Raw genomic sequence first — 27,989 nt, forward strand, 5'->3', positions numbered from 1 at the left:
GTCTCCTGTGTGTTTATTAGCTGTGTTATGAACTACCAAATGTACTGCTCAGCTTTAGTGAGGAAGGCACTTAATTTTTCTCTTTTTGAACCCCAGTAATCTACTTCTGTAGGTAATTTTTATCTAATTATTTTTTTACACTGACAAGTGCAGCATTGCAATGCCAAGCTTAAGGGATGCCTTATTTTAAACCTGTTCTGTGTAAGTGTGAGTTAAATTCCCTTTGTGCTTTGTTTTCATTTTCCCACCCCACGCAGTAGAACAAATCCCAGTGCAGGGAGCCCAAACAATTCCTGTGTCACTCAACTCCAAGATAATGTTTATGGTAATTTCTATGTAAAATTCTCCAGAAACATCATTCCTTGGCCAAAGCATGTTCACAATGTGTCACTTGCACAACAGAGACCCTTGCATGTGTTGCTCATATTTAAGAATTATACTCAGTCCTTAACTGGAATGCTGAGGCTTGAGTATGGATTACTAAACTGCTTTGAGCAATCTTTCAAACATTCATTTATTTCAAGAAGAAAACAAACAAAAAACAGAAGACAAACCAGTGAGAAAGTGCCAGTGTGGGGGGAAAAAAAGCAAGAGAACAACCTTACCTCACCAGGTAAAGCTTAGAACAAAGTGGCCCCAAAATTCTTCGTGGTCTGAGGAAATGTCCTCGTGTGTGCACTGTGGTCTTCAGCAGGGCATGGAAGGGAAAAGCACAGCCAGGGACAGAGCCAGCTCCTGACAGCAGCCCCAGCTTTGCAAACAAGGCTCTGACATTTCCAGCTATTAATTTCTCTAATCACTGGGCAGTCCTGGCCTGCAGGAGCAAGGCCATGCAGAAGCTCACCCGCAGATCTGCAGCACTGAACTGTTTGCAGTTCATTTATGGATTATACTGGCACATTGTTGGGGAGTTTGTCACAGAAGAAAAAAAGGCTTTGGCTCCATGCAGAAAAATGAGCTTTGAATGGTGAATCCTGTGCAAAGGGGCAGCAGCACTGACCTGCTCTGGGAAGATGTTTGGACACTGAACTCCTTTCTGTGTGTTTTGATCCCAAAGAAGTCGGCTGGCAGGGAATTTAACACAGACTAGTGCAAAACAATACATTTTATTTGTTCACAGTTAAACACAAGCAACTGCCTTGACATTTTAGAACATTCTAATAAGGACAGCAAAACCTCCTTTTGGTTTAAGTTCTCTTTAGCTTACGATTGTACCATTTCCTCGTATTTCATATTTATGGCATTTAATGTGGATTGTTTAACATGCTTACAAAGAGCGAGGCAGGGAACAGATTAACTTGACAAAGACAGCAATTTTAGATTTAACTAAAAGCAGTCAGTTAAAAAAATCTGTTTCCACTTCACTGATGGGACCCCTTCAAACAAACTGCAAGTTAACTACATACAGCAGATCCATGATTTTTAGACTTACGAAAGAAAATTGCAAAATTTGTTCCTCCATAATCTTTGTGGTCCATAAACAAACCTAAAGTGGTTTCCATTACTATCCCGGTGCTAAAATCCTGTTTAAAAGAAGAAAAAAGCCACCTTATCAAAGAGCTTGCGTTGCTGCCAGGGCATTTTTGTGACCGACACAAAACCTGCCTCCCCTGGGAACGCCGGATCCGGGCTCCACGGGAATGAGCTCCTCCAACATGCCCGGCTGAGCTGGCCCATCAGGCCCTTTGTGTGCAAACCATTCACTCCCAGGGCTGGGATCCAGTGGGAAAGGGGCAGGAAACCTCCAAATCTTACCAAAACACGCGCTACCACGTTTGCTACCACTACGTCTGAGAAAGCCTAAAGACGCCGACAAAACCAGGCTGTCACTTACAACCAACTCTCTACTCTCTACTCCATGCAGAGTCAGCTTTGACACAACCACTGAAGTTCACCTCTACTCTCAGAGTTCGGACTGACCAACCGAAAGGACACGGAGAATAATTTAAGACAGGCAGAAATGTATTCAGACCTTGGAGTTACGGAGGAGGCGGAAATGGGAGGACGAGTCCTGTCAGGGGCAAGTGAGCTGGGCACCAGCTGCTCTGAGAGTCTCGTTCCCACCCGGGCTAAGAAGGGATTTGAACTACAAATGCAAGTGTGCTTGGACTTGATTTCTATGTGAGGTGGTTCTTAAACAGCAGCTGCCACCCACAGAATGTTTAGGAGAAGAGGCCACGTGTGATGCAGGGGAACTGTGAAGCCTGAACCGTCTGAGTACGCCTGGACCCAGCCACATGGGACATTTAAAACAAGCACTGCCTTCCTAACAGCAGGCCCTGCTCTGTCATGAAGGAGATTGAGTCTGACCACTGACAAGCTCTGATCCCACAATCCTCCTTCACAGAAAGCTCATCATTGACTTAAAACATGACCAACACTGTAAGGCTTCACACCAGGATTCTGATTTCAGTGTGAGCAGGATTCCTCCTCAGCCTTGTCATCTAAGGAAGAAGGATGAGGGTGAAGGGGAGACACCTAGAGCCAAACTGACATTGCTGAACAGAAAATGTGCTGCAATCCAAGTACAAGAGCACTCAAAGGAAACCATGCTCTCCAAGTCAAGCCTGAAAAGGTATTCCCAGGAAGAATGAAGCCAATTTCTTGGACTCAAAACACGGTGGTCTTGTTCAGACCAGGAACAAAGAGCAGAACTATGAAGGAGGGTGAGGCAGCACATTTCCCTGATTAGAGAAGCAAATCCTCCTCTGCAGATCTTCATGAGCTTGGAGATCTACTTGCATGTTCTGCATCCTCTCCCTACTGGAGTAAAGCTTCCTCCTCCCTCTTCTCCCACCCCAATTGCTTTCCCATATGAACCGATGTGAGGTCAATCACAGTCTGTCAGGCAAACACTTCAAACACCAAGAAGATCTGAAGCTGGTGTTTTAACAAGTCTTCAGCATTTATGGTCTCTTCTGCATTACAAACTCCAGTTCCTTTTTGTCTGCTCAAACGTAACTTTCCAGGAAATGTTAAGGACAATATAAACAATGATCATGAATTAGGGTGAATGAATCATTTTGCAGAGGTACAATGTTCTTTAAACATTTGGGTATTCAGACTCCAACTTAATGAAGGCTGGGCTTTGAGGGATGTGGGACAGTGGACAGGCAAAAATAGAGAATGCACTGGAAATCCTAGTGCTGCTTCTTTCCAGAGTGAAAGGAACCGAAGTCACCTGGACAGGCAGCACAACCAGCTGCTCTAAATGGGAAGCTTGCAAGGAAATACAAAGCATTCAGAGTAAACTCACAAATGTTAATTTGGCCTCATATTGCACTCAAGTTCATAAACGCAGCCACTCAACTGGGGACAGGGAGAAAGGGAAAAAAATACTTGCAAATACTAACAGTTGTCCCTTCAAATTAGTACACACTGCTAAGGATTGAATTTGAGAAAGAAGCAAGAGTTAGGCTGGGCATTTTCAATTCCAGACCCAAAAATCCACTTTGCATTCATTCAGCAGCCTCCTTCCGTTCCTGGCCATCGATCCTGCTCCGCTGCATGAGCCACTGCTCAGACCAAAGAAACATAAAAGCTTTTAGTTAAACTTGCACTCACGCCTCCTGTTCTATGCCAAGAATATGAAAATAACACTGATTGACTATCTTCCTCTTTAACTGTGGTCATGATGAGTTTCATTGTAGTCCATGATATGAAGCTGTCCAACACTGCTTTCCTGGAGCTTAGGTGAGAGGTTATCGGGACTTGGAGGAGACTTGGACTCCATGCTTGGATCTTTACATAGTTCAGTCTTTAGGGCATCAGACAGCCTGTTGATGGTGACCCCCTCCTCATCACACTGGCTCTCACTCTTGTTGCGAAATAATTCTCGTGCCTTCATTCCAAGGAAGCTCTTGGAGCTGGGGAGTGAACCTACAGTCAGTGGGACAGTAGTCGAGGGCTCCAGCAACACCGATGTCTCCCAGCGACTGCTCAGCCTCTGGTTCTGGGGTTTTTCTGGGGTGGAGAGCTCGCTGCTGCTGCCCCCCTTACTGCTACTGCTGCCTCGGGTGCTGGGAGGTTTGGTCTCTCCATTTCTACCCATGGTTTCTTCACTGTGTCCTGCTGTATCTTCATTACCACAATCCAGCCTGCTTGGGGAAGAGAGAGGACACAGGGTCAAGGAAATCACAGCAAGTAAACAGCAGAGAGGGAAATGCTGGCCAGGGCAGATTACTTTGATTACTTTCCATTTCTGCCTCTGGGTATGTACTTCAACAGGTTTCCTTTCATAGCTCTGTGGCAAAGCAGGAGTGACAGGGGGTAACCAGATGTGTCACACACTCAGCTTTGCAACATCCACTGTTCTAAGTCCCAAACTGACAACAATCCCACATGGGTCCTGCAGATTTCACACCCTCACCTTTCTTCTGCTGCTTCAGCTGCTTCTGTTTTATCATCTTCAAGTTTTTTCAGTAGGCTGCTCTTCTCCAGCCGCCCAAACAGATCCAAGATCTCCAGCTCAAATGCCTGGGTGATTCTTTTCTGGGCCTTGTACCTGCTTTCCACTGCCTGCAGCTGACCCCTGAACAGAGAGAGAAATCAGAATGTCCAAAATCCAGATTCTGCCTCAGCTGTGACAGTGCATCTGTCAAAGCACAGCTAAAATGTTACATAAGAAGCCCCTACCTTGCTTGGATTTTAACATCTTCCAGGTATTTCTTTTGCTCCAGGAAGAGGTGGTCCTTTTTTGCAAGCTGAGATTCCAGTTCAGCTATCCTTTTCTGGGAAGCATCAAGCCTTTGGCTTTGCTGCTGAACACACAACTTTGCTTTCTCCAGTTCTTTCCGAAAAGCAGCGTGTAACATTTCAACCTCCTCGAAGCAAACAACACAATGGTAAAGTATAATTTGATCCTGTGTTATTTTTATTGGTGTTTAGACATGTTTCTGATGTTATAAATAGGCATGTTTTAAAGCAAGCTGGAATAAAAGCAGCATTTCTAAAAACAGATATAGAAAACCAGCCCTGCCGAGGATGTACACTATTAAAATAACTACACATCACTGGAATTTATTAGCACATTAATGTTCCTTATGAAAACCTCTTTTCATCAAAGCACTCTTGCCAGTTCTGCACTGGATTAGAGTAGACAAACTCCATTTTAAATCCATTTTTCCAACACGACCTTCATTAAATACCAGTAGAAGACTTTTTTCAGTGTATTATTCACCTTCTTTAATTACGTGCTCTCACGCAGGAACAGTTATATTGTTGTGTAAGTTACTTGCTTCTAATTAGAAAAAGGTTTCTTTGAAGTCAGGAAGTAAAACCATATGAACCACAGAAGTTTTAGTGAAGTTACTGGTAACTTTTAATAGGAAAATGACTGAGTGGGAAGGCTGAGATGCTCATTTTAAAGTAACACCTCACGAAAACCCGTAAAATCCTTGTTAAGATCTTTCCACAAATTCTGGCACTACTACCCTGCATTATTTTACCAACAATCTGCTGTCAGTTATACTGCAGCACAGTGAAGTCTTGGCCTTTGGAAAAGAAATTGCTAAGAATTTACATGAGGTGGCTAAAACTGACCCCAGCTGTACCCCAACAACCCCTTCTTAGCTTTCTGAAGGGGCACTGAAGATATTCCTCAAACCTACAGGGCACAAAATATCTGAACAGAAGATCAAATATAAAATCAAATCCCTGAAAATCAATTTCAGAACAAAGAATCTGTTAAGTTTTCAAGGCCTTTCCTTCTGAACTCAGGGCTGGGAACTGCTGAATGATGACCTCAAGGGAAGTCTCCCCAAAAGTCCTCTGCACTGGTACCTTTGTAGTGTCTGTGTGCTTGTGCTGCAGCTGCTCCAGGTACAGCTCGTTGACCTCCCCAAGAACCAGCAGCTGCCTGTTCAAGAACTCCATCTGCTGTTGCACCGATTCACTGTTGGAAAGCTGGGAAGGGAAATGGAACAGAATCCAACACTGGGATGAACAGTTCAGCAGGAGAGTCCCAGCTCTCAGACAGGCACTGTGTTCACAGGGTATTTTTATAAAGAAGGGAGACAAAGGCTAAAATCCAATGCAACATAGTTAGTTAAGAGTTAAATAAATTTTTTTCATAAAGAACTTTTCATTTCCATTCCGACATAAACAATATCTATCAGAGGTCAAGATTTAGCAGAACTTGAATACAAATTCATAATGCTCAGTCTGCAAATTCCTGCTGTGGAAAAAGCCAAACCAAGAAATTTCAGAAGCATTTGAACTGCATTTAGTTTCTTCAATAAAACCCATTTTTCTGTGGTTTTTCTTGTGCAATTAATATCAGACTCTATGGAGCTCAGCACAGGCTTCTTTCAGAACAAGAAAGAAAATTATCAGATAAAAAATAATCAGAAAGACACAAAGGGAACCTGACAACACTGACTTTTCTTACCTTTTGAGAAACTTGACTAAGCAGCAATTCAGTGTGACACACCTTGTTGTTGGCCTTCTTTAATTCCAACCTCAGATCTGCTATCATGTTCCTGCAGTCTTCCAGCTTGGTCTGTTCAAGTGACACAAAAACTACTCAGGGTTCTGAAACTTCACTAAGGACAGCAAGAGCACAGGGCTGGGAGGCTGTAAACCTCCAGCACTGGAAATCAATTTATACTGACCCCTCCAAACCAGCTTAGAACCTGCCTTTTCCTATTTTCAAGCTGAGGACAGGACAAAACAGAACTATAAAAGGATGATACTAAGTTAAGCACTTCCATACTAAGTTATGCACTGTCTCATTCTGAATCAGGACAGCATCTCTAATAAAAATGTGCAGCTTTCTCTCAGGTATTTCATGCCTTGTTATTAAGAAGGTTATTTTTAAAACCAGTAAGTAGGCAACAAATTTGTTGATGCTTCATACCTGCAATTCCTGGCTCTGGTTGTAGAATTCCTCCCGGTCGTGCTGCAGCTGTCGGATCTGGCTGTGAAGCTGAGCCACAATGTTATCATGTTCCTCCTGAAACTGGTGGTACCTTGCTTGTTCTTTCTGCAGACTCAGTTTCAAGGCCTGGATCTCCTTCTCCTGCAGTTTCAGCTGATCTTTCTGTTAAGAATCCCACATGAGGCATCAGACAAGACACCCGCTTAGCAGTTAGGACATCTACCCTCAGCCAAGCAAAGCTGTCATTGCCAGCACGCAGGCAAACACTTTTCCACACATACAACATTTTATACAGAGCATGTTCTCAAGGCTTTTGGGGTTCGGCTTGGATTTGGCTGAAAAGGGGATGAAATGGTGATAAGAGTGGACAGGCTGAAAACTCACAGCCACATTCAAAGGCACAATGAGCAAGAACCTATTTTTCCACTGCCTCTCATGCTTCCAACAGGGACTTGGGCCTCACAGCTGAAGCAACAGTTCATCTTCCAAAACCTACTTGGAAGTCTATTTTTGGCTCTTGTAGTAAGTTATCAGAGGGTGAAACTGTTGATGGAATTAGCTAGTATGAAAATACAGAATGAAACACACCTAAATATGTACTGAGACATCCTTCAGTGCACTTGTAACTTCAAATTCTGTCACAGTGAACATCTCTGGAAAGGCACACTTGAATTCTCAAAGCTTTTGCTATTACTCCTCAACTGAGGAGCAAAAGGACAGCGCTTTATCAAATATGCAACAAGGTGTTTAGCCAGGCATTGAACAACCCTCCATTAACAGGGAAGCCTTTACCATTATCCAAAGGCAAGAGCTGGCAGGAGTCAAGCATGAAGGATTCAGCTGCCTGCAGTCAACTACAAAGTACTGACAGTAACACTGACACTGCACAGAACTGCTGCGCACATCACTCCACAAACACAACTTTAACAAGGTGACAAATGAGGCTTCTTTGTTAATTGAGTGGTACCAAAAGACACCAGACAGGCCAATTAACACTTGTTGCAGCACCAGTGTGTCTCAGCCACCGGTGGAGCACACCCCTGCTCACCATGGCAGCGTTGTGCTCCTCCAGAGCCGTGGCTTTGATGACTTTGCGCAGCAGGCGGCGGTTGCGCAGCGCGTGCTGCTGCCTCTTGAAGCGCTCGTACAGCAACTGGTTGTGCAGCAGAAGCAGTTGGTTCCTCAGGGTGTGAATCTCATCTGAAGGGGGAGAACCTGGAGTAGGAGACAGAAGAAGTTACTGAACTTCACTCTCTGCTCTACTTATCTCCAACACTACACTGTAAACATTTTTCCCAAAGCAACATGTATATGCCTCAAATGGATTGCTCCTTTGATTAAGGAAAGAAAAGCTAAGCCATCACCACCACAGAAGCCTAAGAGCACCAAACTAATATACAGACACATAAATAAGCAAGAAAAACAATCAGTTTTAGATTCAACGAGCAGTGAGGAGGTGGAAGGATCTGTCAGATGACCAGCAGCACTCTGAAGCTTAGTAAATCTGAAATGGTCAGAAGAAGAAGCATCTAGAATTTTGCACTTTTCAAAGATGAAAAAAGCAGCTCATCTCTCTGGAACACAGCTATCTGCTAAGCAGATAAACCATGACTTACTGGAGTGCATCATCTTTCTGCAGCATTAGTTAAAAACCCACAAGCAAAAAGTATGCAGGTCATTGTTTAAGCAAGTCTAATAATAGAGGAACAGATTGCCAAAACACATGAGAAATTTCCTCACCTCCAAAGTGAGTCCAGTCAGCAGATTTGCTTGGCAGAGACAATCTGAAAAAAGAAAATCCAGCATTAACAGGTAAGTTTAAGTATAAAAATGGAATGTTCACCTCAAAAGAGCTTATAGCTTGGTAAAAGTACAATTAAGGTCAGTTGGTATAAAAAGATTAGGGAGGAACTATGCAGCTGCTTTTCCAGCACAGCTTAAAATTAAGCCAGCACAAAAAAGAGTAACAATAAAGTCTGCAAAGTAAGATTTTCAGTCACCTACTTGTTCAGCTCCTTAGTGTGTGCATCTGCTCCCTGCTGAATCAGCCTGTCCAGCACCTCCACGGGAGAAGTTGAGGACATACAGTCTTCATCCTGGGTTCCCTTGGTTTTCTTTAGCAGCTCCTCAGTCTTCTTGCCAACAAAGAGGTAGGCAGTCTTTGGTAATGCAACCTCAAAGAGGTGCTCATAGAGGGGAGGCTGCCCACTCCCAAACACCACTCTCCTTTGTGCTGGTACTTTGCAAGGGCTGGGAGTGAGAATACTCGGCTCCCCAGAGGTTCCTTCCCTGTTCCCAGCAGGGCTTTCCCCAGGGCCTCCACAGGGCTTGTCTATGGGAGTAAACGTTTGTTTGGGTGTTTCCCGTGCACCCTCAGGCCCAGGCTTGTCGAGAGATGTTAAAGGCTCAGAGGTCTGACTGTGTCCCTGAACACTGGAGGCTGCTGAGTGGGTCTTCTTCTGAGAGCCTGACAGACTTTCGTTTGTGCGGTAAAACGGGGAGTCAAATCCTCCTCTAGGCACCATGTGTTCAGCATCGGTCGTGATCTCAGAGATCTCTTTAGATATTGCATCTGAGGAGAGGGGAAGCATCATGATGCATTTGGTATTTCAACAAGACAAACATTTCCTTAGCTAAGATGTACGTAAGGAGGGCAGACATTACCTTCCTCTCTGTCCTTCTCAGCGCTATCCTCAAACGACAACCCACCTAAAAACTCTGCAAGATCACTTAAGGTTACTGAACTTTTACTACTGGGTATGTCTGAAAAAAACAGAAAACAGAAAGTTAGTTGTACAGGTGCTGTTTTCTGCAGCCTTAGCACAGCACAAAACACAATTCTTTTACTGCTGCAAGATCCTTAGAATAAAAGCTTGTCCCTCCTTCAGATGCTTCCTCAGAGCAGGAAGTTATCTGACTCCTGTTCCATTCCATGTGGGAAACAGCTCAGAGATCAGTCACAGGTCAGTCCTGATCCCAAAATGTAATTTTGTAAACTTAACATTTGCTATTGCACAACCTCTGTGAGGAAGGATGTGCTGTTTGCAATTTAACCCATTAAATAAATAAAAATAAGGTGGCTCGTGTGCACTGTGACTGCTCTGCTTCCTAATTAACGTTAACCTCCCCTTTAGCTTCTGAGCTGACTCCACAAGGACACAGCACCTGCCTGAAAAAAGGAAGTTTAGCAATCTGATGTAATACAAACTTGCCAATATGTGGCTACTGATCAAAACTGAGACAGCAGCTGTTGGATACACACTCAAACCTGCAAGATGGAAACCTCATGCTCAGGTCAGTCACAGATCAGGAACTCAGTGAAAAACCTCACCTGTTCTTCACTTGCAATTCAGAATGTTCAGATTCCAGTGGTACTACACAAGTACACCATGGAAAACCAGCTCTAAATTTCACTATCATCTCCACTTTGAAGATGGTAAAGATTCACAGCACAGAGGTCTCAAATACAGTGCCAAAATCCCTTTCTACAGCTGTCACAGATGTAGATGACAGAGAATGGAAAATGGAATCTACGTTTACCTATTAAAAGTTGAGTTCCTCAACCTATTGATTTCAGTATTCCACAGGACTTTAAAAAAAGTTCAAGTATAGCAATATAATTGTAGATAGAAAAATTTTTCCAGAGGCCTTTAAGAAGCATCATATCTACCCTTATGTGCAGCCTTACAGTTTGATCCAGACATGGGACATAAAACTTGCTGAAGCAAAATTTAATATACAACTTGCTGCTTCTAATAAAAATTATCATCCTCAAAGAATCAGCTTTTATAAAAGTAAATATCCTTTTTCGGCCTTCAGTGTAGATTTGTATATTTAAATATGCAGAAGAGCAAGGTAAAAAAAGATCTCAAACTATTTCTGAACATGAATAGTTAAAATTAAATCAAAAGCATCTCAAGAAGTGAAGTTGAATCACAGGTTAAGGGAGCATCCTGGAACTACAAAGAACTCAGGGAAAAAAAAGTCCTGTGGGAAAGTGTTTGGGAATTGGAATATGTGTCAATAACAACTGGAGTTGTTTACAATAGGTTGTTGTAGTGGGGAGAGGAAAATGGAGTTTACCCAATGATTTATCGCTGTTTGTGACATTTTGCTGTCGGTACAGTAAAGGCCTCCCAGAATCTGGTTTGTCCTCCTGGAAAACAGAAGAAACCCAGAATACATTAATTGCCTTAGATTTTTTTGGCAACTGTGCAGCTGGAAATGGCAGTGGATGTCTAAACTTAGAAGAAAATGAGTTTTTGCAAGTGAAATGCAACATTCTTTATAAACCAGCTACTCTGATCTTTCTCAGTTAAGGTCACTGAATTAAGGCAAGTCAATGAAAAGAAAAACCCAGATTAGTTCAGCAAAAGAATTTTGTAATACCTTTTTAGGAGGTGTGGCAGCAGCTGAAGGGACTGAAACAAAGTCATCTGAAGTGCAGGGTGGAGGAGGAGATGTGGCTGGTGTTCCCAAAGGTGTTCCTTTCCCCCCTGCTAAAAAGGAGCACAAGTTCTCTCAACAGGCTCCCCTTTCCTCCTTTCAGCTGAACATTGTATGTGAAGAATTGTACATTTAAACACTACCTCATAGCATTTACTTCTTAAATATCTTTCAACTGTTTATCAGTACAAAAGTGCAGTTTCCCAAAAGTTGCTTCAGACTTTGGCACTGAATTCACAGATTTCCCCTCTCAGTTTGCACCAGCACTGCTCTAGGTGAGGTACTCAGTTCACAGGAGTAATCACTCAAGCCTATCAACTGGCATGATGTGGCATTCCCATTTAAAAACCAACAGTAAAATTGACAGCCAGAATTTCCAGTCTAATAACCCTTGAAGGCCTAATTCCAAAATGCAGCACGTACCAGATGAGCCAAAAGCTTTGCTGTAGGGCTGTGATGCAGACTGGGATGACTCTGATGGGACAACGCCGGGGGATGTCGGTGGCGTGGTCATACCACACACTGCAGAAGGGCTCCAGATGGTGACCTGTGCACAGAGTAAAACACAGCAGAGCTCAGAAAAGGAACGTGTGAGGCATCTGGATCCAGGTTCTCACACAGGAAATCAGGCAGGGATTAAATGTGAAATGAACACCAACTTCTGAAGAGTTCACAGCACACCTCAAACCATGAATTTTAAAGACTGGCATAAGACACTACGGAAGTGCAAAGCATGAAAACTTGCTGGGCTTCCTCTTCTGCTTTACCTGCTGTGGCTCAGTCGACAGCCTCGTGGACTGTGGGCTCAGAATCTGAGGTAGCTGCCCTGGCATTTGTGATAGTGTTAGCCGAGGAGTGGAATATGGGGTAGAAGTCCCTGAAAGTTAAAAAAAAATAGAAAATCAAAATTCAAAAGTATCCAACACATCAAATACAAACCCAGGATTCTTCAGGCTAGGACTTAAAGGCTTTTAATCAAAGCATTTCAAATCCATTCAAGATACACATTTGTAGGTAGAGACTTTTCTTCCAGCCTAAGAAAGTATCTATTGAATACATTACATACTACAGCTTTCTTTTTTGTTGTTGTTGTTTTGGGGTAGGGAGGATGGAGGGGGGGATGAAGAGACAACTTTATATGAATATGCTGTATATCTGCACATAGAAAACATACATATATATATTTGTTTTTTTAATGATGACTAATTTTCTGGTGCCTAAGAATCAGACATCAAGTGGGATAAATTAGTGAGATGGGTTTTTCTGCTCTAGGGCCAGTTCTCCTCCAGCAATTGGTATTGATTAGCCATCAGGCAAGTCTTACCATAGCTGCTCTGTGTGTCAATGTAAGAGCTGGCACTGGGGTCAGTTTGATGATGTTTTAAGCTTGTGCAGAGTTTCCGAGACACAGAGTAATAACCATCTTCATACGAGGCTTCTGCAGGGTCCAGGGAGATTTTGGCACATTCTATCACAACATCATGAGTTTCTAGTCTTTTCCACCTGCAGACAGTTTTTGGATCCAAAAGAGTAAGTTAGTCAATTATTGCTAAAAACAAGAGTTCCTGGAGATAGGAGGAATTGGCTTGTAGGATGGCTCATTTGTTCCAGACAGCTTTGCATGCTCCCAGCCAAACTGGAACAAGGCACCAGACAGAAATTGCAACCAGATGACTTGTGAGAGGGGGTCTCAAAGAGGAGACAAACAGCTTTGACACAGAGATCCATAAAGGTCTGCCATGGAGCACTCTGGAAAGGAGGAACAGCATACGAAGACTTGGTTGATCCTGAGCTTCAGCAGCTGTAGAAATCAGCTCAACTACACTCAGATGTTGGTAGTCAAAATTTAGACATGCCAGCAGTGAGGGAATCTGTATTATTTAAATAAACACTGTCTGCAATGCCAGTTTCAGATCTGGGATTTTTCTCCCAAGTTTGGGGAATGTTTTTTACTACTACTGCCTCCTTCACCCTGAAAACTACTTCTCACTAAATTAAGCAGCCAGATTAGATCTGCCCAATATTTCAGGGGATGGAAGTTCACTGTAAAGAAGAGAAAGCCCAGAAGGCTGTCTATTAAAGGCTGGGTTGCTTTTGAAAGTAGGATATTCTCTGTCCAAGATACCAAAACAGAAGGCTTCCACTGGTAGGTTTGTGCCAATTGTGCTCCTGAGTGGTGCCACCCTCCCCCCTGCAAAATTGAGCATTGTGACATTCAATGGGTTCCCAGTTAGGAGTGATTTCCTAGTGTCTCTGAAAAGCAGGGCAAGAGCACTACTGTGCAGCAACAAGAGTCAAATTCTCCTCTTCAGTGGCTGGGCCTGTGGAGACAAGAGAAAAGCAGCAAGTGGTGCTGCTGCAGGCAAATGAGCCTATTGCTAAAGAAAACTAATACAGCTGATAATGTTAACACATACCTGTTAAAAGAACTGATCTGTTAAATGAACCAATATCTAGGTACCAAAACAAGACACACTGAAGCCATTTTAAACACTTAAATCCCATCAAATACTTCAACAAACCCAAGGAATATGACCCAAACCTCCAGCCAATGAAGCATCTCTGGTAGTTTCATTTTATTCGTTATAGGCAAACTGTTTTAGATCTTTATGAGGGTGATTGATCATTAAATCATAAAAATAAGATAAAGTTAAGTAGAAGACAGATGCCATCCCAGACACAAAATGAATTTAGAACCCCAACATTGCTGTTAATGACCTTTCACAACAGTTTTTGCTTATTCATCCAGCTGTAAGCTGGGATGAAGAGTCTATGTGTTTACCTGGTGCAGCTATGAATCTGGGTGGCAGAACACCCCCACACAAACTGTTGCTGACAGAAAAGGTTTTGCTGCAACCTTCTGAAATAACCTCACTGAAAGCTGCTCAATTTGAGCCTTTCCTAATAGCAGAGAGAACATATAATACCTTCGTGGGTCCAGTTCATGGTCCTTAGATCCAGTCACTAGCTCTGGATGAATCCGCACATGTTCCATCATTGGCTGGGAGGAAGAAGAAGGACTTGTTATCAGTGCAGCACCTTTGGATTGCACTAAACCACACAAAGCTGATGAGCAAACTACTGATCTCAAGAATTCAGAACGTTACATTTAACAGATAAGGTTAATACACATCACCACAGCTTCAAGAATTGATCCCAACTGAACTTTCAGTCAAGCTGCTCATTTTTATATTGTTTTGTTGATCAGCCCTCAGCTGAATTGGCAAATTAATTGTATTCAATTGGAATATATAGCTATAAATTCCTTGCCTCAGATAATACACAGATGAGCAGCATTTTACCTTGACTACTTCTTCAAAGGTCTCCAGGTTTTCCTTCATACTGTAGTGAGAGCGCAGAAAGGAGACAAAATTGCAAGGGTACATTCCATAAAGACGATGAAAGAGAGAATAAACGCTGGCATGAAGATGGACAAGATAAATCTCTGCCACATGACCTGGAAAAAGTAGTTAGAATCTTTTTCATTACATTGGAGAAAAGAACAAAAGTTCTAAGAATGCAAGCGAAGTACTTTGAAATTTGAAATGTTAACTGAACAAGTCTTCCAGGGTACAAATAGTCCCTACTGAAACCGTGAAGTCTTCTCAGAAAACAAGCAACACTTAGTCATCAGCTCACAGGAAACCCAGAAATTAAGATGAGGACCATTAATTCCAACCAGTGTGCTGCCATTCTCAAAGCACAGCTTTGTTTTTATTCAAGTTAAAACCTGAACCTCCTCTAGATAGTGAGCCAGAGTAAGATGGACTGAATGATTAAAAAAGGAAACTAAGGTTTGTTTCACTTCCAAAGGTAAAAACTAAAAGCTTGTAGCCACCAAAAGCATTCACAACAGACAAATCTTAGTCTCCACCTCAGAAGTTCCAATCCTACTTGCAATGCAGAATGGCTCTCTAAATAGCAGCTCTATGTGCTTAACACAGCATTTGCTCATTCAGCCATGAGCCACACTCACTGATACTGCTGGTGTTAGACATCAGACCCCTTACAACAAATTCAGCAAAGCCAGGGCTGTGAGAAAAACAGTTTTATCAACCTTCATGACTATTGGTAGTTGCACATTAAAAGAAACTCTTATATACGTTGCTTCTTTCCCCTTCCCATTTATATCTGGGAATATCAAATTCCCCAAAATCTGCCTCAAACATTAGCATTTTCCCTTCTCTCTCCATTAAGATCAATCTCTGCTTTTCACTGTCATCAGGGCAGTACTTTGGTTCAGTGAAATTTCATGCAGTAGCAGCACCACATGGAAGATTCTAAGAGACTTCTAAATTCTGAGCAAAGAACTCCCCCATGCTCTCAGAGAACCAGAACAGCTTGTGGGCTTAATACATCATCTTCTGTGTTTAAATAATCTCAGACCATTAAGAGTCTCACAAAAGAATGTGCTCACCAACTGTACATGAGTCACAAGGATACTGCTAAACCACAACTGCATGCAACAAAGTAGAAATCTCACCTGGATTCTGCAAGCACCAGGCTGAGAGACGCCCAAAGATACCAAAGAAATCATGAAGGTACTGTTTGCCAGACTGAGGAATCATTGGCAACATGGTTATTAGCACTAGGACACCTGTGGTGAGTACTACTACATCTGTGTCAGTCTGCAAGAAGGGAAAAAACCTGCATTAGTTAAATGTGTTGAACTTAATTTTTTCCAAGGATGAAGTGAACACTGAATCATCATCATGGAAAAAGTTCTCTATTGAAACAGTCCCTCTGAAACCTACCAGAACTTAATGATCCAAGATTATTGAGTTTTTTCATACAGAACAACTTGAAGAAAAAATAGATTTGGGATTCTTGCTCCTGCTCTTTTGCATTTCTGTATAAAAACTTGACTTAGTTAAAAAGGGAACATCACCACAGTTCCACAGCTGAGTAAAAAAAATATTGGTACGTGAAGTATCTTATGTGCCACCTTCCTTCCTTTGCAGAGCTAAACTCACACAGCATTCAGAGGCTCAGAAACTGCAGATCTGATCAGGGTGTTCAAGTGTATTGGCCAGTTACCAACACAGGTCAAAAGCTTTTCTACTAAACCGGGCTGCTGGCTCTGGCTGCTGGAATTTTCACCAGACAGTAATTCAAACAATGACTAGAACACCTTGGCTCGTGCCACAAGAAAGGGATGTGGCAGTACAAACCTTTGGCTGGATGAAACAGGAACAGAGGATCAGATTTTAGGAAAGGACACAGAAAAGGTTCTAACTCTTTCCTTGCTTCCCCAGTTTAATTCACATTTTCCTTGGTAGCTCCTCTGCTTTGTCAGCACGGGGTGCACAGAGCACAGGTGCCACTGAGCTGCTCTGGGTATGGCCCAGGAGCCACTCAGGCTGATGGGACAGTCAGTTTTTAGGGATTTATCCTCCTCTGTGTGTCTACAGCCTCTACTCTCCCTCAGTCACACCAAACCTATCAGAGCACATTTCCTGTCCATCCTGACCCTCTGCCCACATCCCCAGCACTTCTACATCTCTGTCCTACTCCTAGCAGCTTTCTGACACACTTCACTTCTCTCAGTCATGCTGCAAAGGGCAACAGATCTTGTCAGGCACATCAGGAGTTCCAGTAACAGCAGCTGGAGCTGCTCCTTTGGCAGCTACAAATTTGTGGTGGTTTTGTTTTGAAGAGCGCTGGCACTTGACTGCATCGTGCATTTAAATGTGACTTCATGACTAATGTGGATTCTTCACTATCATAATGAATTCCATTACTGACAATGCATTCTAGGTCTCAAAGCACTTTCCACTCCTCCTTCACTGCTACAGTACTGTACAGTATTATAACTGATCAATCTGTAGATGGGGAAGAAACCCCACAAAGCTTGGGGGAACAGCTACCTCCTTGTAATCCAGCATGTCAGTAGCTAAGAAGGGAAAGTCTGCTAATTCCAAGGGAAAGTCTGCTAATTCCAAGGTAACTTCACCATGGAATAGTCCATTGCATGGCCCATCTACACCGCAAGTAGAGGACACACAAACTCAAACTGCACCTGTGGGAAGTTACTGTATTTCTCATTAGGTTCACATTCAAGATATCCATCAGCTTCACCAAGGGCTCCTCTGTCTTTAATGTATTTCAGAAAAGTTTTAATAAACTTTCCCAACTCACAGTGACAGTGGCTTTAGAAACAAGATTGTCAGCAATAACAGGATCAGCATAGAGTATTCAGCAGATATTAATAGCACTGTGGCTTAACTAAATGACATCAAAACAGGAATCAAATGCCTTGCATCTGTATGCATGTTTACATCAGGTGTTTTATGGACAGCACTGACAGTTCTTACCTTGAGACATTTAAGTAATGAAAGCAGGAGAGGTGCTTGAGAAAGTTTGTGTTTCCAAGATGGTTGTCGTCTTATCACATGTCCCAGCAGAGAGAGGGTGGGTAAACGAGTAGCAGCTTTGCCCATATAATCATTAATTTTGTCCAGTAGATGCTGATAAAGGATTTTGCAGAGTAGTAGAAAAAGGAAAAGAAATGTATTTATATTTAACTGCTCTATATTCTTTTCCACCAATCTATATTCAGCAGTTTGTCAATATGGAAATTAAGCATTTTACAAATACACAGGATCTCAGAGGAAATAGAACCCTGCAGTAACTTTGAGACTACTGGTATACAAATGCAAACTATACAGGCCAGAAGCAGTCACTGCACTTCAAAATGTCTATAAGTAAATAACAAAAAAAAAAAAAAAATCTGGGCAGCAGCCAATTTATAGTGCCATTTCCAACCTATTTAAAATCCTTACTTGCTCTCAAAATACCCAATTTGTTTTAGGCTAACACATCCAGCAGAAGGAGCACTGTAAAGAGACAACATTAATCCTCCAAGCTCTTTCCTTTTTAGAGGTTCTTTGCTTAATTGGGTCAGTTTAAGCAACTCAAGAAACAGAGACCTCTGAAGTTTCTTTAAAGCTTAAACTACTCTTACTACAGAGATACTACATCTCTACAGCAAGGTAATTCTACACCAGAGTGGAACCCCAGAGTTTTAACAGATGCTATTTAAAGGCTGCTTCAATACCAGGCTAAAATCTGCCATAATAAGATTTTTTTTTTACCTTGTCATGAGGCTCTTGCAGAGTGGACAGAATATGCAGTGCCTGCTGAGAATTAGTTTCCAAGTAATAGTCCACCAGGTTGTTGACAAGCATAGGCCCACGGTCTGTCAGTTTGGGGACAGCAAGGAAAAAACCAAAAACATTCTCAATGCACTAAAAATGAAGCACTTGCTACAAGGACATTGCAAAACTTTTAAACAACTATTACACAATTTCTAACATAAAGCAGTCCTTGGTGTTTAGCAGACCTTTGGGAAAATGAGACCTCTCAACTGCATTTCCTGGTTCCAAACCATTCAAGCGATTGCATTTGGCTCAGTGAAAGGAACCAGGATTTTTAACAACCAACAATTACTGTCTAACCATAAAACCCTACAGGTAGCTGAGCTGCAAGGGTACTTTACCCAGTAAAGTGTTCAGGAGTGACTTGATATTCCCTCCCTTCAGCAGATAAAGGAGAGCAAGTTCAGGGACAAGGACACCGGCAGTGCTCTCATGCTCTGAAAAGGCTCTGTCAGCACAAGTGATGCCTCAACAGCAGCAATCACTTTTCATAACGTCTGAGTCTGTTGTTTTGTTTGGGAGTAGGGCTTTTTGTTATTTTTTTTTAATTAACAAAATCCCACTGGTTCCCATAATGGGGATGACACCTAATTCTTTCTGGATACACTTGACAAGGAAAGTTTCATCAGCTCACACTTGAGGCTCTGCCTCAGGAAAAGCCAGTCATTTTGTAATAGTGTTTTAACAATTATGTAACAGACCTTCCAGGAGCCATGCCATTAAACAAAATGGACTGAAGAGAAGCCTCAATCCTTAAAGCAATTTCAAACCCAAATATCAAGAGTTTCTTTCAGGCTGCATTTGCAAACACAGTGTTTGATAGAAAAAAACCCACATTATTCTACCTTTATTGATGTAAAAGTAAAATCCTTCCCAAAACTACACAAAAGGATACATACCACAAATGAGATTATCTTTGAATGCAGCTGTTATATCTTCCAGGACACCCAGAATTGGAGAATCCAGCATTGAGAGGAGCTCACCAACATTTCCTTGCTGTGCCATGATGCACGTACTGACATGAATGTGGACGTTAAAACTGCAGGAAGTTCTTCATTGGTGTCTTTCTACCAGACTAGGAGAGAAGAAACAGCAGATGAGTGAACTTTTCCTTTTCCCTTTCTATCTGAAATCTCTCATCTCTCCTATTTCTTTTCCACACAAGTGCCCATTTAACACTGAGAGGATTGTTAGGGTTTCCACACCTGCAATAAAAGCTGTAAGAGTTTCCAAAAAGCCAGTGAGTCATGAGCAGGGTTTTCTTCATGTTTTTCACAAAGACATTAATCTGTTTTGCAGAAGGCCTCAATATCTAGACTGTCAGAGCACTCTCTTACCTTATTTTTTTTAATTTGCTCTCCAGGTTAGCAAACTGAAGCTAAAGTTTTGAATAAAATGCAAAAAGCTCCTTAGAATCCCTCCATTCCTGAGTTCTTGCAGCAATTCCTCCTCAAACCACCTTTCAAGTCCTTTGCATAGAGGACTAAACTCTAGAGAAAATGCACACTTCCAGATCCTTCTCCACTCCTGTGACCAGGTCAGGAATTCCCTGCCCTGGGCTCTGCATTGTTGCACACTGAGAGATTTGGGCTTTAAGACTTTGCAACGTGGCCAGGCTGCAGCTGTTGGGAAACTCAGGCAGGGCTGCTGCAGCTGCTGCTCCTGGGCAGCCTGAGCACACCAAACACAGGCTGAGCAGCACAACACACCTTGACTTCACTCGTGTGATTTGTGAGTAATACATCAATGCATAAAGTATTAAATGCAACAGTGTGCAAATAACATGACTGGTCAGCTACACATATTAAGTGAGAGCAAATCTAAGCCATTTCAGGCTTTTAAAATGGCTTCTTCCCATGTACCAGCATCAGAGAGATTCAGGTGTCACATCTACCTACCTACCACAAAATGAATCAATTTTTATTTCATCCATAAGAATCCTATGCTGAACCTTTCCCAGTGGGAGAATGAAGGTGGCTTTAGATCACACCTAATATTATCAGCAAGGGTTTCTTCTTCCCTCCCACTCCGAGCTAGAACACATTTTTCACTTCCCCCATGGAAGGCAAGACTGACACATACCAAGTTTACACACAAAATTGTTTTTCTACTGCAGTTGTGTTTACAGCACCTGTTCTGTGGATGAGCTGAGCTTCTGTCTGCAGTGCTGTCAGCCACACACCTTTCATGATCACTAATAAAGAAAAACCAGAAAGAGGTTAAGAAAAGGCATGATTTATTTCTTTCTCATCACACCAGATAGATGTTCAGACCAGCACTAAGTTTTTTACACAGAATAGCAGAGTTGAGCACCCCCTGTGTGAGAACAGTCAGCCCTCAGTCTGAAAAACACCAAGGGGTGCTGCAGTTGCTCTTTCCAGAACTGTCCACAGGTTAAGCTGTGCAATTATCTCAAACTAGATGGCTTTCACAAGACCACAGATTTGTACTGTGACCCTTCAAAAGCAGCTAAAGAGTTTTATTTATGGCAGGTAGAATCTTACACAGAAAAGATTCTTTTCTATTCTGAACACAGAGTAATTAATTTAAGCCTTTAAATTCTATTCAAAACAGTTTTAGGCATTAGCCAAGGACCACAGATCACTGCTCTATTTTAAATGATAATGCTGTAATTACCTATACACATATTACTTTCTTGAATATTTATGGTTAACAAAGTTACTGGACAGCAGGAGTTAAGTGTCCACCAGTAAACTTTGTCATTTGCAACATATCCCTCTGCAGTTGCAGAACTGCCCAAGGTCACTTTTCTTAGTGCCACCAGACATCAGCTTACTTAATCTGGCACTGATTGCAAATTCAAAGGTGATAGTATGGCACCACACTCACAACTGGCATTTCAGTAGCAACAAACTGGCCGGAGCATTCCAGTAATCACCACTGCAGAACACAAAACCCCCTACCCTCAGTTTTCAATGACTGTAACTGAATAGTCCAAATGAAACTTCAGTTCATGTACAAGAAGCCAGCAGAGTCTGATCACTGCAATGTTTAGATTTAAATGCTATTTCCTTTCTAGTCTAATGCTGGCATAATGCTAAACCTGCAGACTTAAAACTGGCTGGGAGTGTGAGCAAGACTTGGATAATAATAGAATAGAAACTTGGGTGAGGGAAGTTGCTTTTTAGTGAAAGCAGAATGGATCTATGCTTTTCATAAAATCAGAGCTAGGATTTGTTGTGGTTTAGGTTTTTGGTTTGGGGTTTTTTGTTGGGGTTTTTTTTCTCTACATTGTGCAGACTCCCAAGCTTCCACTCCTTCCTCAAAGCACTTGCTGTTCAGAAGACAAACAATGCTCAGAGAGTGAACCATCCTTTCAAAAAGTATAAAGCCACACATCCATGCAACCTAAGAAGTCAACCTTCCACTCTGTTAGTAATTTTGAGGAATCAACTGCTTTTTTAGTTTCTAGTAATCATTATAATACTGAATTCACTCAATGACTGCATTTGGAACACTGTATGGGGAAGCAGCTCGCTCCAAGGAATCTATTCCTTTATTTCTAAGAACACATTTTTCAAAAAGGCCTTGCTGTCCCTCAGTTTCTATCAGGACACAGTCTCAGCTAAGGTTAAGCAATAGATCCACCAGCTTCATAAGCAACATGAATTAGTTGTTTAAAGTCTTGTTAACAAAAGAGATGACCACACCCCCAGAGCAGCTGCAAGCAAAACCTGTATTTAGAATTAAAGCAGCAGAAACACAAGTCTCTGCTTTTTCACCCCATAAAAACCTTATCAACTCTTCTCTTTGATTCCCACTCCATACTTGTGAAAAGACTGATTTTTTTCTTCTTTTCCTTGAGCAATACCATTAGATTGGACCAGATCTTTGTCACACCAGTAAAAACCTCAACAGCAGTTGCATTCATTCTGATATTGCCAGAGGAAAAGCTGCAGCCTGGTGAAATCATAAAACACATCTTTGAAGAGACTATGGATGGGCTCTGGAAGGCAGGTTCCACAATACCTCTGTACACAGATGGGGAAAACCCCGGTTTGAATGTGGAGTAGGTAAGAGGATTTCAAACTTTGTGCCACTGTGCTGGCACGAACAAACCCTGCCATCAGATAAGGGAGAGGCTGATAAGGCGAGCTCAGCTGCCGATAAGGACACACACACACATAGGTAATGGATCATTTCCCAAGCTCCCTGACTAAAACAGATGGCTCGAGTGACCTTGTGCCAATAAATCCAGCATCTTTTATTTAAACTTGTCAATCGTGTACTGGAGTATTTTAAAGTGGAGCAGTCTCCACTCCAAAAGTATTCAAAATATTAATAAAAGTATTTCAAAGCACATCTGAATATGTTACACACAGGTACCTCACAAGGTAGAAGTTTATCTGAAGTTACACCAAACCAGCCAATGTTGTCACCCCATTATACACAAATGGCCATAACTTTAAAAAAGCAAATCACAGCTTTTTTTCTCAAGGTAAAGTCACTCTATCGTTTTATACTCTAAGTAAGAACGAGATGCTCCAAATCTGTGCCCAACACAAATGAACAAGTCAGGAAATTCCAGCAATAGTCTTAAATCATGTCACACTTTTTTTTCAGGCAAAGGCAGCTGAATAAGTAGTTTACAGGCAACAGGCTTTTAGTCAGAAAACGCCGTGTTCTGGCAGACGAAGTTCAGCTCCATGGTGTCAACGTGATTTATCACAGTCCCACCAGGAATTTGTGATGTGATTTTCAAATAATGTAGATAAGCACAGCCCAGGTTAAGGGGCTCCCATCACCTTGTGAAACAGCAGGATCAGCCCCTGACTGTCATGGTATTTTGTATCTGGAATTGATACTTGTGTGGTGAACAGGACATCCCTGACATCTTTACAGTATCACATCACCACCACGGCTTTCTGCTCAAATACATAGTTACAAGATGAGTCCCGCTAATGCTTCCATCCCCAGATACTGCAATCATTCCCTCATCAGAAGAATTTCCACATCCCTGCAGCCATTCTTGCAACTAATAGGATTAAAACAAGTAAGTTTTCCATGTGATTTGAGTCACTGACTCTTCACTAACTTTTAAAGCTAGTTTTATATAAAAGATCCAAAGTACTTGGTCACTAAAGAGTAGAAAAAAGTCTGTTTAAATACCTTTTAAAATGCAACATTTTAATCTCACTGGAAAATATCACATCAACAGCACCTTTTATTCTTATATTCAAGAGCTTTCTTAAAGATATACTTAGCAAAAAGTATTAAAGTGCCAATACAGCTTTGGAGCCATCTTACAGAAGGAAAAGGAGAAGCCAACAAGCCAAGAACCAAGTTTAAATCTTTTTTTCAGTAGCCAATTTAACTCCAACACAAAACAATTTAAGCTACAAACTCTAGACAAAGGGAAAGACTGTATAAATATTAATTGGAAAAGGCTAAACAGAGAAAGAGACAGCAGAGTATTCCCAAAGATTATGACTTCTGTAAGTATTTCTGTCAAGAGAAGATGTTCTTCTGTTCAGTGTATTTTTATCTCAAGCCAAATGAAAAAGCAGCTGGTAGTGCCAGTTATGCTGCTCGAAGGGGTGGGGAGGAGGGGGACACACCACAAACACACCCTCGGCCTTTGCTGTAACAACACCCAAATTCAGACACCGGGAGCACCTGCTCTGGGGGGTGCTGAGGGGGATCAATATCGGTATTTTATCTCTCCTCATTAGCCAGCAGTTAAATTTAGGGTGTGCCAGTAAATGGTCATTGCCCCCTCTGCCCCAAGAGAAAAGGGGATTTGATTTCAACACCACGAGACCAGAACCTTCAGATTGACACTTTTCCATCTGATTTCTATTGCAGGTAAGGTCAGGTCACATCCCCAGGTATTGCTTTGGCAAAAGCCATGAACGAGGACAGAAGGATTTTACAGCAATTGTTTTCAAAGAAAAATTCAGATTGACAACACAGCAGCCCTTTTCACTCACATCTTTGAAATGTTGGTCATGAAAGGATTAAGCCTCACCCCCTCCCATTCACCACACAAAAACTGAAGCCTGTTTTATGTGTCCTAACCATGCTCAGTTTTACATTTCCCTCACAGTTAAACTAAACAGTGCCATTATACAAGTGACATAAGCAATGAATGAAAAGTTCCAGCAGGGAGAAAAGCCACTGTTGGCATAGGAAAGCAAACAGCTGATAATTCCCTTTTTCACCACCCAGAAATAATAACTCTAAATACTCTAAACCTACGTTCAAACTGATCATTACAACCGGCAGTACAACCAATTTAATTTATTTATTCATCTTTAAAGAATGAAGGTATCTGGCTGCTTCTAACAGCAACTATTTTCCTGGTTATATTAAGATCTGATACAAGATTCCATAACTAAACTAGATCATTATTTATAGTTATAATTTGATATTATACCCATTCTCCTGTACTTTGTTACAGGTGCTTAACTGACGTGGGAACAGGAATATCACAAAAACCCCAGCACGCCCAAACAAAGAGAGAAAATCATATTCAGCAATATTTAAGATTCTTTGGACTCTGTGCTGTGCTAATACACTATTGCTAATTGCTACTCATCACATTTCTGTCAGAGGGAAAATTGTTTAAAAACAATCCATGTCATAAAAAGCCCAAACATGAAAGGACTGTCACTTCACCCTCTGGCAGAAGCCAGGCTAACCAGCCAGCTACTAAAGGGAATCAGGGAATTATTGCAATTCCTTACACACAACTGCAAATATTAATAGCAAATAAATAAATAAGAACAAGCCCTGGCTTTCTATAACAATTTAATTAACACTACATGGAACGTAAGTCCAACTGTGGAACCTTTTTAACTACAAACAGGTGATCAGAGAGCTCTAAACTTGGCACTAACACAAGGAGTGAGACTCCTAAATCTCTGCAGCATTTTTTTTTTGCCCCCAAGAGGAACCTTTTAAAATATTCACACAATTAGGCAGCAATTCAGTAAACCTTGAAACCACTGCAACCTATCTAATGTACTCATCAAGGCATTTTAACTGCTCCAAGAATTAAACTCAGCACTACACAGAACAATACCAAACAATGTGTAACTGTAAAGTAAAAACAAAACATGAATAATGCCCAGCAAAGTGACAGCAATTCACCACTGCAAGAACTTTACTCTGAATCTTAATGTGCTACTCAAAGAAATGCTTATGCTAAGAAAGGAAACATCATTACTTGTCCTCATTATGTTTATTAAACTACATGAACATACAATACCAGACACTAAGCTGTAACATTCTTTGTTAAATACACACCTGTCTGCAACATGCCACAAAATCCAGTGCCCTCCCTGCTTCCACCACTGCAAAGTGCTTTGATTATTTTATTTGCTTATTATTGAAGAATCCCAGAATGGTTTGGGTTGGAAAGGACCTTAAAGACCATCAAGTTCTACTCCCTGTCAGTGTCAGGGGCACCTTCCACTGTCCCAGGTTGTTCCAAGCCTCATCCAACCGGGCCTAGGACACTTCCAAGGGATCCAGGGGCAGCCACAGCTTCTCTGGACAACCTGTGCCAGGGCCTCACCACCCTCACAGGGAAGGAGTTCCTCCTAATAAATGAAAAGGTATCTTTTCCAAATATATATGTGTGTGTGTGTGTGTGTGTGTGTGTGTGCACCATGCATGTGTGTTACAGGCCATTCAGTTTGGACAGAGGCTGAATCACATCCCCAGCTCCTGTCAGGGCTGACAAGAAGGTGCCTGGCAGTTGGAAGAATTTCAGGAATCAGGACAAGTCAACATCCCAGCAGTCCAGCTGCAAATAGAGCCAGCATTCATTTTAAACTACAAATAGTTACTGAAGACAAATATTTGTCCAAACACCAAAACATCTGCAGTTGGCCAGTGTATCTCACATGGGAATCCATTAATAACACGACATTTTTAGTCACCATAAAGGTAACAAAGAGTTAAGGTGTCAGAATTCAACACAGCCAGAGATAAAATCGTTTTAATTAAAGCTTATCTCATGACACATTAGATATTCTGACTATATTTTCACTGGTGTAAGTCCATGCAATTCCCCATAAAAGAAATGTAGTGCTGGGTGAACTGGGTTACTAAGAAACCAGAACAAATGAACAAACAAAAACAAAGCAAAAAGGGTTTTCACTGAGGAAAGGATTATAAGCCCCTGATTTTACTTAAACTTCAATGTGGTGTAGCTGTTTCTGATAAGGAGAATACCTGATTGCTGCTCAGCAAAGACAACAGTAGACAGATGGATTCCCAAAGTTTGCAGTGATCATTAAAATTTCCAGAGTTTTCAAAGATATAGTCTCTAGTTGTTCATACATGTAAATTGAAGAGGAATTTTTTCACCTAATGGGATCACTTCAGTAGTGCTTCAATTCTGATGGATTTCCAACAACTATCCCCAGACATTAATGTCAGAAAACTGCAGGATCAGACCACACACAGAATGAAAACCTGTATTAGCATCCACTGGAAGGTTCTCTGGAAACAGCAGTTCTAGAAAGAGTTCTGCACACAAAACCTGATCCCAGTTTCTGGGTCATTTCCAGGGGTTTTGAATCATACATTCCTTTAAGGCACGTTCTTCCTTTCACTCACTGCCTTGTAAAAGACTCATTAAAAAAAAACCCCAACCCCGAACAGCAAGGGGAGAAGCTCTGCCTAAACTGATAAAACAATGATAGAGGATGCATCCATAGCAAACAAAGGGTGAAAACTTCAGAACTGCAGCCTTCCCAGTTCTTTGTGATAACAGGAAGCAAAATGTTTTATTGTAGAAGTAAACAACATCCTGAGTTCACATTACCTACCCAGGAGCAAGGAAATGAGAAAAGCCTTCCTCACCGAGAGCACAGACTTTAACAACTGCTTTATTTAATACCCAACCCCGGACAAGGGAACCTCCTCAGCAAGTAACCGAGGCAGGGGAAGCCTGGAAATCGCTACTCAGCGTTTGCAGTGGGGGTGCTGAGCCTTTTTCGATAAAAGGCGCAGAATTAAAAGGGCGCTTTGGCTGGTGGGGGGACCCTGTGCGGGGGGGGGGGAGGGGGGCAGCGCCCCGAGCCCCCCGGGCAGCGACCCGGAGCAAGTTTGTCTGGAAGGAGGGACAGGGGACAGACGGGGGCAGGAAAGGGGACGGAGGGGGAACATCACCCCCCCGACTTCCCCATCCCCCCGACCCTTTCCCTTTCTCCTGCCGCCTCCTCCCCCAGCCCTTTCTCCCTGCTTCCCCGCTCATCTCTCTGCTCTGCCTCCTCCTCTCCGTCCCCGCGGCTGTCCCCGGTGTCGCCGCGGCGGTGGCGGCGGGGGCCGGCCCGGCGCACTCACCTCGCCCTCTCCTCCCCTCAGCTGTTTACCACTCCGGGCTCCTCCGGCCCACAGGGCGCCGCCATCTTGGCCCTGCCTCCCCCTCCCATCAGAGCGCTTCGCCCCTCGGATCCCTCCGCCCCGCAACCTAGTCCCGCCTCACCGCCTCGCTCCCCGCTCGCTGCCCGGCTTCTCTCCCGGTCCCTCCCCGC

The 27,989-nt window shown here is 42.4% G+C and overlaps 1 protein-coding gene across 9 annotated transcripts; it reads right to left on the reverse strand.

Annotated features, from left to right (window-relative positions):
- Positions 1-1,087: 1,087 nt before the first annotated feature.
- On the reverse strand, positions 1,088-27,965 carry TSC1 (TSC complex subunit 1). Of its 9 annotated transcripts, none has more exons than XM_069031837.1 (23): positions 27,941-27,965; positions 20,612-20,674; positions 19,380-19,555; positions 18,418-18,521; positions 17,638-17,790; positions 15,807-15,951; positions 14,626-14,780; positions 14,251-14,324; positions 12,648-12,826; positions 12,091-12,200; positions 11,747-11,870; positions 11,267-11,376; positions 10,961-11,033; positions 9,542-9,640; positions 8,882-9,449; positions 8,618-8,661; positions 7,926-8,092; positions 6,857-7,039; positions 6,389-6,499; positions 5,782-5,904; positions 4,636-4,823; positions 4,370-4,531; positions 1,088-4,100 (listed from the first exon to the last, which is right to left on the reverse strand). In XM_069031837.1, the coding sequence occupies exons 3-23, from the start codon at positions 19,483-19,485 to the stop codon at positions 3,620-3,622; spliced, it is 3,459 nt and encodes a 1,152-aa protein (XP_068887938.1). In that variant the 5' UTR covers positions 19,486-19,555; positions 20,612-20,674; positions 27,941-27,965; the 3' UTR covers positions 1,088-3,619. The 9 variants fall into 9 exon arrangements, with proteins under 9 accessions (XP_068887938.1, XP_068887945.1, XP_068887941.1 ...); XM_069031844.1 differs by lacking the exon at positions 27,941-27,965 and adding an exon at positions 27,799-27,884 and having other exon boundaries at positions 1,088-4,097; positions 11,267-11,373; XM_069031840.1 differs by lacking the exon at positions 27,941-27,965 and adding an exon at positions 27,799-27,884 and having other exon boundaries at positions 11,267-11,373.
- Positions 27,966-27,989: the final 24 nt, after the last annotated feature.

Source organism: Aphelocoma coerulescens, chromosome 17 (assembly GCF_041296385.1).
Source record: "Aphelocoma coerulescens isolate FSJ_1873_10779 chromosome 17, UR_Acoe_1.0, whole genome shotgun sequence".
NCBI lineage: Eukaryota > Metazoa > Chordata > Aves > Passeriformes > Corvidae > Aphelocoma > Aphelocoma coerulescens.